Here is a 12,600-nt window from a genome sequence, read left to right on the forward strand (position 1 = left end):
AGAGTTTGAAAGTGATACCTGGAATCGTGAGAACGTGACACGAAGCGTGAGAAGAACACAACTATCTTCATATGACTCTCAATTAACTCGCTTTCTCTGGGTGTCGCATGTCTGTGAGAGAAGGGATGGATGGAATGATTTGTGTTCTGGTAATCTTCTGAAAAATCGGTCGGTAAGTGAAACAAAGAGCTGCCACGTGAGAACTAGACAAAATAAGTCATTTTCCATTTAATGATGCGTGTGATATTGTCTGGACAGAGAAAGTGTGCGGTTGGTAGAGTGATGTCACGCCCTCGGTTTTCATCCTGTACGTGCAGATGTGAGAGTCACCACCACTGCCCTCAGCATTGCACTGAAAATCTCCAAACCAACAAAAACCTTACAAAAAGGAGGAACAAATGCACCTATTCCTTCATTGTTTCACTCCTTTACTCAGTATGGCTATTTATGTTCAAAATAAAACAACGAAATAAAACGAAAAAGGACAAGAACAACAACAACAAAAAAATTTAAAAAAATAAATAAATAACAAAACCAAAAAATAAACACTAAATAGCCTAACGTTAAATTCAGCGAAGTTAACTTTTCTATAATGTTCCAATATGTAGAATTGTCATGAGACTATAGAAGTTTGAAATATTTGTTTAAAAAGTAGGCTAATTAATTTAGTTGTTTTTAACATTTTTGTTAAACAAACCCCAATAACAATGCAATCGGTCATTTCTTTCATATCACTGAATGTGGTAAAAGTTAGCTATATAAATGAATTTTTGAAAATACATGCACATGCAATTTAATTTAATCTCCAATTTATTTATTTAAAAAAATATTTGTACTGATACGGAAATAAAACAGACTAGCATATTATTTGAGAGCATATTATTATAAGAGTTGAGCGTTACATTCTTTAGGCGACTAATTTAGTACTGTTTATGGCAGGAAATAATCGTTTTTAAAAACACCAAGCCAGTCATTCAACAAGCTTGCAGATGCTGTCTATTATTATTTTTTATTTTTTCTCACGGGTTTAGGAAGATTGATGGATTGATGTAGTGACTCCCCGCACGTAGGCATATGGGGATGCCCACTCGACGCGTGACTTGCATCTTTAATGCTCTTGAGTGCGCTTCCTTGCAGCCCTTATCAGTTTTGTGCAAATAATTATAATTTAGAAATATAACTAAACATCAAAATAATAATATTAGGTATTCTTTTATTAAAACGCATGGATGTAAAGTGTAAACGCTGTAGTTGTGCGTTTATTTTTTTCATTTTAACCATGTTTTGCGTGTAGCCGGGAGGTGGCGCGTGTGAACGCTCTGATCAGAAGACACGCCTCATGTGGTTGCGTCACAGCCTCGTGCTGCCGGTTCCGTATTTAAAGCGTGGATGATGAGAAACGTGATGCTAGAGATTACCGGGAAGCAGAGCGAGGTGGTCTTCAAAATTATAACCGAGACAAATCGGCGCAAATCTTCTAACAGCTTTTAAAGAAGAAGACTTACGAAGAAGAGTGTCTTAATTCTTGATTTTTCGTTCGTGTTCGCAAACAGTCTTGGGATTTCCGAAGCCGGTGTGTAACGTTAACGTGCCGCAGTTATCGCTGATATAATCCCGATCTAAAAGGAATGCCAAGGGAACTAACCCAAAACAGGATCCAAAAAATCTGGATTCCCTCTAAGGATGACAAACCTTCAATGCCCCGCATATGTAAGTGATTACATATTCACATTTTGATTTCATATTAAAGAATGGTGAGCACAAATGTTACAGAATTAATGGATCCTTTAACATTCTGAAATAGCCGGCTAAAGAGTGTAAGGCTCATGTGATTCTGTTGTCATGGAAACCCCCGCGCATCTCCTTTGTGAAGGCTTTCGAGCTCATTTGGCACGGTGATGACGCCAAGGCATTGAAGAACTCTGAATAGGGATTTGACCATAGACTGTGCGGTTTTCCAATCATGCTGGTCTCTGATTGGTCCAATATATTTACCTACAATTGGCGTGAATGTGATGCCATGCATGCATAGGAATGACTCCGCTCAAGCGGGATATCTCACTGTTGTTCACCGTGATTATAATTATAATGAAGAAGGCATACTTTACTGCATTAAATGATAAATGTTTGGTATTAAAGACAGAACGACTGCAAAACAATAAATCAGCAGATCAAAAAACTTTAAAATATTTTTTTTGCATATTTTAATAACGTGAAATAATTGTATCCAGGATATTTATTTTTATTTATTTATTTATTATTATTATTATTATTATTATTTTGCAGTATTGCAACATTGTATGAAATTGCTATTATAAATACGTACATATGGTGGGCTAAATTTCCTCCTCTAAAACAACAGTAAGATTCACAATGTCTATGCGTTAGGGTTGTGGGTTTGATTCCCAGGGAACACGTACAGGTTAGGTAAATTTTTTTAGCATTAATGCACTGTAAGTTGCTTTGGATAAAAGTGTCTGCTAAATGCATAAATTTATTTAAAAAAATGTAATTTAATGTCTAACATGTTAACGTCCCTAAAATGAATCATAATTTAATTTATGCATCAAAATATATAATACAATTTTCTTTTACATTTTGGAGTGAATTATGACCATATAGTCCATAAGACTCTGTCTGGTCATTGTACGTGGATAGTCAGTAAAAGTCTATCATTGTCTGAGTTTGAGGTTGTGTTTCCATTGGGGATCTTCTTAAGAATCTTCTGAAGGATTAACCCCGACTGCGCTGGTTCACATTGCCCATTCATGAGGCCACCTGCCAATGGACGTGTGTAATTCATTGAGGAGAACTGCTGCATACTCTCTCTCTCTCTTTCTCTCTCTCTCTCTCTCTCTCTCTCTCTCTCTCTCTCTCTCTCTCTTTCTCATTGATAGGGATTACTCTAACTGATAAATAACATGAAATAAAAACTCAATTAGAATATACAAAACTCGGAATCCCAGCCTAATGCACAACTGCATAAATGCATATAATTGGTGACAATTCCCATGAAACTTAAGGCATGCACAGAAACATTTACTTCCTTGAGGATTTATGTTCTCTGCGTCTGACCCGGTTAATGTCTTGCTGCCGGCGGTGCGGAATGTGCATGTGCATTTAATTGTAGTAAATGTTTAGTTTTGAAAGTGCGTCTGTGCGCACATGACCTGGCCCATAGCTGGCTGTCTGATTGGCTGTCTGGGAGGGTAATTTTCAGGCTGCCCAGACACAGCCGAGACATCATGTGGAGTGAGGGAAACTGAAATTTCCCTTGAAAACCCCTAAAGTATAGGCGAATGGCAAGCTGTGATTTTGTTCATAGCAAAATGTGACCAGGTATTTTATGTTATCTTTTTGTTTCAGCACATGGAGGCCCCCACCTGGCAAACCCCCCAACAGTGATAGTGATGGTAGGGCTTCCTGCTCGGGGCAAAACCTACATTTCAAAGAAACTCACACGCTACCTTAACTGGATTGGTATTCCTACAAAAGGTACAAAATCAAGCATATAAATATATACTACATAATAATTTTATTTTTATTTTAATGCAATATATTTGCTTTATGAATTTCTCCTATACACAATCGTAACATTTTGCAGGAATCCTTAATTGTGAATATGTGTGTTTTTAGTCTTTAACGTTGGCGAGTATCGACGAGAGGCAGTGAAACACTATAGCTCTTACGATTTCTTCAAATCGGACAACGAGGATGCCGTAAAAATCCGACAGTGAGTTGTGCTTGAACTACACAATGCCATAACATGAAAACAAAGTCTTGTTTATGTAGATGTATGGAGTAATGAATCATTTTGTTTTGTCCTCAGGCAGTGTGCCTTGGCCGCTCTGAGAGATGTCAAGACTTACCTCACTGAAGAGGAAGGTCAAGTGGCTGTGAGTATCTTCTGTAGATGTATAAACCGCTAGCTATGCTGAGAAGAGCAGATCCTCATCGCTGTATCTAACCACAGGTTTTTGATGCTACAAACACAACTAGAGAGCGACGAGATATGATCTTGGAGTTTGGTGCGGTAAATGACTTCAAGGTCAGTTATGTTCTCTTCAAGACTGCTTTCGATGACAATTACAGGGATGAAGACCACTAATACAAATGTACTTTTGCAGATTTTCTTCATTGAGTCTCTTTGTGACGACCCAAATGTAATCGCTACTAATATCTTGGTAAGCTGCATGATTAACATATAAAGTTTATACATTTTTGCACAATGACTTCTAAATAACTTGCAATAGAGATTGGAAAACCTCTTAACGTTACATTAATACCTAAACAGGAAGTTAAGGTGTCATGTCCTGACTATCAAGATTGCAACAAGACTGATGCCATGGAGGACTTTAAGAAAAGAATCGAATGTTACAGGATGAACTATCAGCCGCTTGACCCTGACCAATATGACAGGTACGCTAGCAATACACACACACTTTCTTTGTCACTTGTCTTGTCTTTAATATCCACAAGATTAACCGTGTTTCCTTGTTTTTCCTCCCAGAAATTTGTCCTTCATCAAAGTGATTGACGTCGGTCGCAGATTCCTGGTGAACCGTATTCGAGACCACATCCAGAGTCGGATCGTCTACTATCTGATGAACATCCACGTGCAGCCGCGGTCTATTTATTTGTGTCGCCATGGTGAGAGCCTACACAACCAGCAGGGACGTCTGGGCGGAGACTCTGGACTGTCTACACGAGGACGAAAGGTACTACTCTCACAAATCTGGGAAAAGGGAGAAAATAATGCAGGTTTGACTTGTGATTACTTTTGAATAGTTCTTGACTCATCTTAAAGGTCCCATATTGTACACTTTTCTGGAGTTTTATTTTAGGTTTTGATGTCCTGCAGAATATATATTTGTGGTATAATTACCAAAAACCATCTCATTATATTATTTTTATAGCTCCTTTCTCAGGAGGTCTGCTAAGAAGGTCGATTTTAGCCTGTCTAATTAATATTCATGAGCCTCTCTTCTGATTGGCCTGTTGTTTCTGAGTGACCCAAAGGACCAGTCAAACCACAGGTAACTAGGGTCAGCTGACGACTGGAGGCTTTCCACTCAAACCAGCACAGATTTGGCTATGTTAGCTTAAAATATCATCTTGTTGTGATGTTGGGTGCCACTCGACGTAATACTGCCTCACATCATAAATTTGATCGCATATCTGCTGCCACTGCCAGACAAACAAACCGATGACAGCTATGGTAAAACACGATAAAACGAGCTGACTGGACAGAAACAATCATCAAAAATGCTTGTTTGCAGCACACACTTATAGAAAAGGTTCAATAAAGTTTTGTATTTTGTTGTTATGGACAAGTTTATATACGTGCTAGACAGACACGATGAGTTTGTCTTTACTATACACGTTAGATGTGATCCACCTCATAGTAACATTCCTGTCAGATTGTCCATCCTTTGAGTGAGAGTAACGTTACAGGTTGGCCGATCTGGTTTCGTGGTTAAAGTTAACCTTTTTCACATGTTTCAGTGCTGTTGTTGCTAAATGCTCAGCAATGGCACGGATGTGATGTTGTCTGGGGGTTTGACAAAAGGAGATTGGGACTGTGGGCGGTGCTCGGGGTGGTGACTGAAGGAGGTGACTGTGTAGTTCTGACGTCAGCTTTTTACAGAAGTCATAACAGTTCATGAAAAATCATTGCATTTTACTGTGGACTGACTGTTTTTAAATGTATACGGTCGTTAAATAGCCCCTAGACCTCAGTTATCATGAAAATAGCCAGGAAATTTCAACTTTGACAATATGGGACCTTTAAACTGACTAATACCTTTTGCTAGTTGTCATAAACCGGCATGTTGTTGCCAGTAAGCTCAATTTGGTGCCAAGGACGGTATTTTCTGTGCTAGCCAAGAGTACTAAATTACCCATGTGTCCAATTTGTCTAAACTCTCCGCAATAACAAACCGTCCCACTCTGTAGTTTGCAGGAGCTCTCGCTAAATTTGTAGAAGAGCAGAACTTGAAGGACCTGAAGGTTTGGACAAGCCAGCTGCGTCGCAGTATCCAAACCGCCGAGGCCCTCAATGTGCCATACGAGCAGTGGAAAGCCCTGAATGAGATTGATGGCGTAAGTGCATGCATCTCTGGTTTGGTTTTTCTGCAATGCTACTCTATTTCAGTGTCCTTAAGATGTTTGTATGTTGCCTTTAGGGTGTCTGTGAGGAGATGACCTATGAAGAAGTGAGGGAGAGGTTTCCAGAGGAGTTTGCTCTCAGAGATCAAGACAAATACTATTACCGCTACCCCTCCGGAGAGGTACAAACAGACGAAATGCCTTTGTTTACTGCAACTTAGTATAAGAAAGCATCCTTAATTAAATGCTCCTGTCTTTCTCCAGTCATATCAGGATTTGGTTCAGCGGGTGGAACCAGTGATCATGGAACTGGAACGACATGAAAATGTTCTGGTCATTTGTCACCAGGCGGTGATGCGCTGCCTTCTAGCCTACTTCTTGGACAAAAGTGCAGGTGAGATTCTCTGAATGAAAATGAAACTTCACGTCGTCATTTACTCCCCCTCAAGTCATTTGAAACTCTTGAGTTTCATTTTTCGATGGAAAATGGTAGAAGTTTAGCAGCATGTCCTACTTTTCCACACAAATTGAAGAGAAAGTTCCACTTGAGCTCCAAAAATATTTCATGTAACTTCTGAAGCCACAAGATAAGTGAGTTAACAAAGAAGTGCATTAAAAAGAGTAGGTAACACTTTATATAAGGGAACACGGTTCACTAATGCTTAAGTAAATTACCCCCTTATTTGCATCTGCACACTTTTCCATCCTTATTTGCAGTGCAATCATACTAACCTTTGATTTCATGTCGGCAGATGAGATGCCATACCTGAAGTGTCCACTCCACACAGTACTGAAGCTGACCCCGGTGGCTTATGGTAAGTTTATTATCTCTGATTATATCTAATCTGAATCATTTTAAGATGCGATATAACACAAACTAACTGTGTGTAATTGTTATTGTCTAAAGGATGCAAAGTTGAATCCATCTCTCTGAATGTGGAGGCAGTGAACACACATAGAGACAAACCAGAAGTAAGCACAAGTGCATCTACAGCAGTACACACAATCACCGTACCGTTTCAGCTTCTAATCTCTTTCTCCATCTTCTTTCTCTAGGATGTGAAGAGAGGCCCGAGCACTCTGATCAGGAGAAACAGTGTGACCCCTCTCACCAGCCCTGAATCCAATAAGAAGCCCCGCATGGAGGGTCTGGAAGACACTATCTTCAGAGAGGTGACGCCCACCCAGCTGACCCTGTGTTCACCTTCACACACCACTCTCGCTCTGTCCACGCAGGTGAGCCACAGTGACTGTGTCAAATCTCCACTTTATAACTCTGTAGTGACGTACTAATCATTTCCTGCTTCGCCTTTTCACATCCTCTTTCTGTTTCCTTCCATTTATCCTTCCTCATTCCACTTCATGTACTACAGCACTGGCTTAGTGAAGCTTGTCTGTAAGTATTTCCTATTTCTGTTTCTGCCTTATCATCTTCAAATAATTCTACCCATCATCACATCTTTATCGACTGTTAATGCAACAAAAAAAATGATGTATATCTTTTGGTTGTTGACGCCCAGTCAAACGCATATTCTGTCTTTTTTTGTGTGAATCTGTCACTTGGTGATTTATTAAAACTAACCAATCAGTAGTCTTCTTTATAATGATGTCACACCAGTGAGTTTTTAACATAAAACCACCTGCATTTATTTAACATTACTGAAGTATTTTGTAACTTGACCTGCTTTGGAGAATCCTATCGTGAACTATGAATATAAGGTTTGCATATAAAAGTCTTAAAGGTACAGCAGCAATCTGTACAAAATGGTCATTTAAAAAAAAATTATAATTGATTACATGCTACAATTGAACAATATTGGCCCTTTAAAGGTTGTATGACTGAAGATACAATCAAGTAGTGACACTACTTATGTTATGTTCATGTCTTTATTTATTTATAGATTTTTCATTTGTTCTGTAACTGGTCACTGTCTTTCTCTTGCTCCTTTTTTACATGCTTAAAGACGCACTTTTTTACATTACCTACAAATGGTGTCAGTGCTGCTCTTTCAGCGGTAATAATGGTAGAAACTAATGTGGTAGAGTAGCTAAATAGTATAGCAAATGGTAGATAATGGAACGTTTCAGGATTAGGAACATTTTTTAGTGATTTGGAGATAAAAATCTACAGAATCCTGCAGATTGGATTTAAATCTTGAAAAATGTTTCAAAACGAGGTAGAATTAAACCTTTAGGCCCTGTTTACACCTGCTATTAACATCTTGTGTTTACAGTTTTATTTAGTGTTTACGAACTACCTGAAACAGATGCTAATAACAGAGTAAACATGGTTATTATTTTAGCCAAATTATTCAATGAATAAACCAGCAGAGTAGATGGAATCTGTAGAGTTTGTGTTCATTGTTCAGATTCTTTGGACATATTCCCATTTTGAGGGCAAATTCCATGTCGATTAAACAATAACATAACCGTTTTCTGTTAACTGTTGTCATGCTAAAATTCTGTGCGCTAGCAGCTAGCTTTTTGAGTCGACCGACTGTTCAGTAATTAACCAAACAATCAAACATTGTTTTTTCACAGAACCTGAAGAAATGCTCCACGGAGTGCCATGAACCCCCTCAGCTCTGCCTCTGAGATTTTAAGACTGTATTGCTTGACTCATCGCAGAAGAGTTTCCTGCCAAGCTGCTTCCTCTTTTCCTCCCAGAGAGCTGCATGAGTTTTCGACTCCCAAAAATGGACACTGAGTGCAGCTGTGGGTTTTCCTGTTGGTCCTTCATGAATGTGTAATTAATGTGTGTATCGTGTGGTTTGTACTAGTATGGAGTTCAGTCATTTTTATGTGTGTTTTTTGGGTATGAAGGGAAAACCGGATCCCATTGGCAGTGATTGTTTCCAAACACCCACACATTATCGGACACTTTTTTTCTGTTAATGTAACACGATAACACTTTTTTTTAACATTGATGTTAAGAATATGCCCTGAACTTTAGGAAGCACGATGCTAAAACACACCAAAGATCACCCGCAGACACTTACGGCTGATTCATGGCTTTTCTGCACGAGCTTTCAAACATATGCTGCAAATACATTGCACATTATAATTGCACATTTAGATCATTAAGATTTATTTGTCTTAATTTCCTTGGGCAGTGATCTTTCATCTTTCCGTTTGTTATGTTGCTCGCAATTTTGTGAGCGGTTTAAAAGTTTTCAATGTTGTCCGCTGCAGTTTCAGATGATTTGTGTTATGGATATGGATTTGTGAGTGTGGTTTTTGTTTTGTGTGTTTTCATTTGTGCGTTTTTAAGACCTGAGGACAAGGTTGATATGCAAGGTTATAAAAACAGGGTGTTTTATGTGTGATTGGAGTGGGACGAAGTGAAGTAGTGTTTATATTTGTTGTATATATTATTTTATAAGTATTTTATGGAGTGATTGATGTCAGATACATTTTTATACTGTACATTTCTTAATTTCCTAGAGTGCCTAGTGCTTGAGCTATCATGCCAGAGCTGATTTTTTTTTTTACATTCTAATACGATAATTATATTAGAAAAAAAAAAAAATATATATATATATATATATATATATATATAACATTGTACTTTTATCATTTCAGCTTTGTTATTGTATGTCACAAACTGAAGAGATTTAACTAGTGTTTGGTATTGTATGTACAGATTTACCCTTGTAAACCAAATGTTTACAATTAGAATTAAGAGACTTTGTAGGAGTAAAATTTCAGCACTTCAAATCGAAGTACCAGCTTTAATTGTAAATATACTGTTCTGAGAAGACCATCTGTGGCTCCATTTTTAGTGTAAAACATTCTGTTCATCACACGACTGATTGCAATGTTGTACATTGGCTCTTAACAGTAATTAATTTGTGTGCTTCTGATACTTGTACCATATTTTGTAATATCTTTCCTGTTTTTGTTAAAATAATATTTATTTATTTGTACTAGACTGCGTTTCAAGCACTTTGTTCATCACGGAGATCATACAGCATATCAACAAGTCTAATCATGGTCCCATTCGAAAGAAAGAAAGCTATTTATATGCATTTACTACATCAATAAACAGTCTAAATGAGGATTTGTGGGTGTTTGTTTGTTTTCACATTTCCTTTTCTTGCAATTCATCCAGAGTTGGTCTAATATAGGATGACCGTTTCCCATCCTACTGAGCATACTGTAGCTTTCAGCTCATTTGCTGTTTTTATTCAGTCACACAATATAACTCCTCAGCCATTTCACCCACAACCACATGCACTTAATTTCTAATGAGCTCTATCTGTGTTTAATGGCCCTCTGGACTCAGCTTTAACTGTTGTCTTCAGTGGAAAATTGTTGTATAACCAGTCAAACCTTTCATTTACCATTCAAATGATTGTGAAATGATGCAATTTACATGAAATGCTAGTCTCATTGCATCTGTCACATGCCAGCAGTTCCCTGCAACAGGAGAGCAATATATATATATATATATATATATATATATATATATATATATGTGTGTGTGTGTGTGTGTGTGTGTGTGTGTGTGTGTGTGTGTATATCAGCACAAAGCTTTTAAAACAAAATTATCTAAAATAACACCCAGAACTTGGTTTAATTATACCCCTTCATTTAAAATGATGGTTTATTAAATAACAGTGTAGTTCAGGAGTGTTTGTGACTGTTATCAGGGAGCTCTAATGGTTATTTATACTCAGTGTTGAGTGTGAGCTGCAGCCCACTGCATTCAGATCAGCATGAAGTCAATCAGGCCATCAGTGTTCCAGCTTATCACATCAGATGAACCCAGCGCCCCAGTTATTCACGTGCAGATGAATACAGTTGGTTTGGCTAATCCTGCACGTTATGGAAATGTCCCACCAGCTGTTTCCATTGGTTTTGAAAATGTCTATAAAGTCGGCAAAGCAACTTGTGATAGTGGAATGTGGCGCATGTTTGACCGGAGCAAATTTCCTATTCAATTGAATTTCTTATTCAAACTGGAAGTTAAAGGGATTATCCTTACAACATTGTTAGTTATGATAATACACAGTGCATTAACTAATATTAACAAGCCCAACTTTTTGAAATGTTGAAATTAATATAAACTAAGATTAGAAGTATTGTTCATGCTTAGTTCATGTTTGCTAATGTTAACTGATGAGCCTTATTGTAAAGTGTTACCAATAGTTTTAATGGTGGAAGAAGGTATGATACTAAGTATGATACTGGTTTTAGTAGTTTTAAATAAACATTAGCCTTTTTTTAAATTAATAAAATGAGTTTTGAGATGGAATAGACTGGTATGTTTTTCCAAAAATCCTCTCTGTTGTTGTTGTTATTTAATGTTTTATGTGCATAGGATACTATTTGTTCTTAGTAAATGGTATGAATACAAATTTTTTCAGACCAAACAATAATTTCAGATTAGTCACTTTTTATACAGTTGATGCATGGTTTCCACTGCAGTGGTCAGATATTTTACAATAACTAAGTTATTGGCATTAATTTAAATGTTTATTTTTATTTTTTCGTAATTGGAGGCATTGTCTCACTCTGTGACGTGTTCTCAAATGTGCCTGCACTTTGCATGTTTTTTTTTTTTTTGTATGGCTGAGAAATTTTCCTGAAATGTTGATCAAAATGTTTGTGGTTGGGTTAGTCTGAGGGAAATACATCTTCTAGTTTGTTTTTTATTTTTATCCAGTTCACCTACAACTGACTAGATGAGACGAGGCACTTTATATTCATTGCCTTTTGGGTTATTGCAGAAAATAACCTCTGTGTCCGTCAAAAGTGTATGATTCTTTCACATTTTGTCATGATAATATTCATAAATGAACTTTCATAAAGGCCTTCTCCAGACCGAAGACCATCTCCAGAATAAAAAAAGCTGAAGTTTGGCTTTACACAAACACCACCACAGTCCCATGACTTCAACCGCAAATCTCTTTAAAATGTGTGAGTTTGGAAAGTTTGAGTTTCTTTATTTCTGAAGAATTGTTTTTTCACTTATTGTGCAAGACATTTATTTCTTGTACTGTTTTCAAGAGAAGTTGAATCGGGGTCATGTTAATAATAATGAAAGATAGCTTCCTGTGGGCAGAGCTGACATAGATGAGCAGTGGGCAAGAAAACAAAGACGAGTCTGATTACTATGCCAACTTATGCTTGTTAAACCATTGGAAAATGAATGCTCATTTATCCAAATCTGCTCAGAGCGAAAGTATGAAGTCAGACAGACATTATGAAGTTCCTGTGAGGTGGTTGTTTTGGATATTTTGTTTTTTTCCATAATGTCACATGTAAGATTCAGTTGGCCGGTGATAGATAGACAAAGAGGGAACTATCCATTGATTATAAGGTGATTATAAGGTCTAAACGTTTCTTGAATGCTGGTAAAACCTAAAAAAGCAGGTCTTTATGTTAAAAATAGCTTGACAGTCAATGAACATCTTATTACATATGCCAAAATGCCATTTTGTATATGAACAGCCAAAACTCTTAAAAAGTTTTAAATTTTTAGCTGAA

General features: G+C 37.3%; 1 protein-coding gene across 3 annotated transcripts; it reads left to right on the top strand.

The window, feature by feature from the left end:
• Positions 1 to 1,379: 1,379 nt before the first annotated feature.
• LOC127972786 (6-phosphofructo-2-kinase/fructose-2,6-bisphosphatase 3) lies at positions 1,380 to 10,166 on the top strand. 3 transcript variants are annotated; one of them, XM_052576566.1, is made up of 16 exons: positions 1,380 to 1,710; positions 3,367 to 3,495; positions 3,637 to 3,733; positions 3,830 to 3,896; positions 3,974 to 4,048; positions 4,128 to 4,184; positions 4,295 to 4,419; positions 4,511 to 4,718; positions 5,956 to 6,102; positions 6,186 to 6,290; positions 6,373 to 6,502; positions 6,861 to 6,923; positions 7,016 to 7,080; positions 7,165 to 7,344; positions 7,482 to 7,504; positions 8,073 to 8,142. In XM_052576566.1, exons 1-16 carry the CDS (start codon positions 1,629 to 1,631, stop codon positions 8,125 to 8,127), a joined length of 1,608 nt encoding a protein of 535 aa, XP_052432526.1. In that variant the 5' UTR covers positions 1,380 to 1,628; the 3' UTR covers positions 8,128 to 8,142. The 3 variants fall into 3 exon arrangements, with proteins under 3 accessions (XP_052432526.1, XP_052432544.1, XP_052432535.1); XM_052576584.1 differs by lacking the exon at positions 8,073 to 8,142 and adding an exon at positions 8,650 to 10,166 and having other exon boundaries at positions 1,381 to 1,710; XM_052576575.1 differs by lacking the exons at positions 7,482 to 7,504; positions 8,073 to 8,142 and adding an exon at positions 8,650 to 10,166 and having other exon boundaries at positions 1,383 to 1,710.
• The last annotated feature ends 2,434 nt before the right edge of the window (positions 10,167 to 12,600 follow it).

Source organism: Carassius gibelio, chromosome A4 (assembly GCF_023724105.1).
Source record: "Carassius gibelio isolate Cgi1373 ecotype wild population from Czech Republic chromosome A4, carGib1.2-hapl.c, whole genome shotgun sequence".
In the NCBI taxonomy this organism is placed as follows: Eukaryota; Metazoa; Chordata; class Actinopteri; order Cypriniformes; family Cyprinidae; genus Carassius; species Carassius gibelio.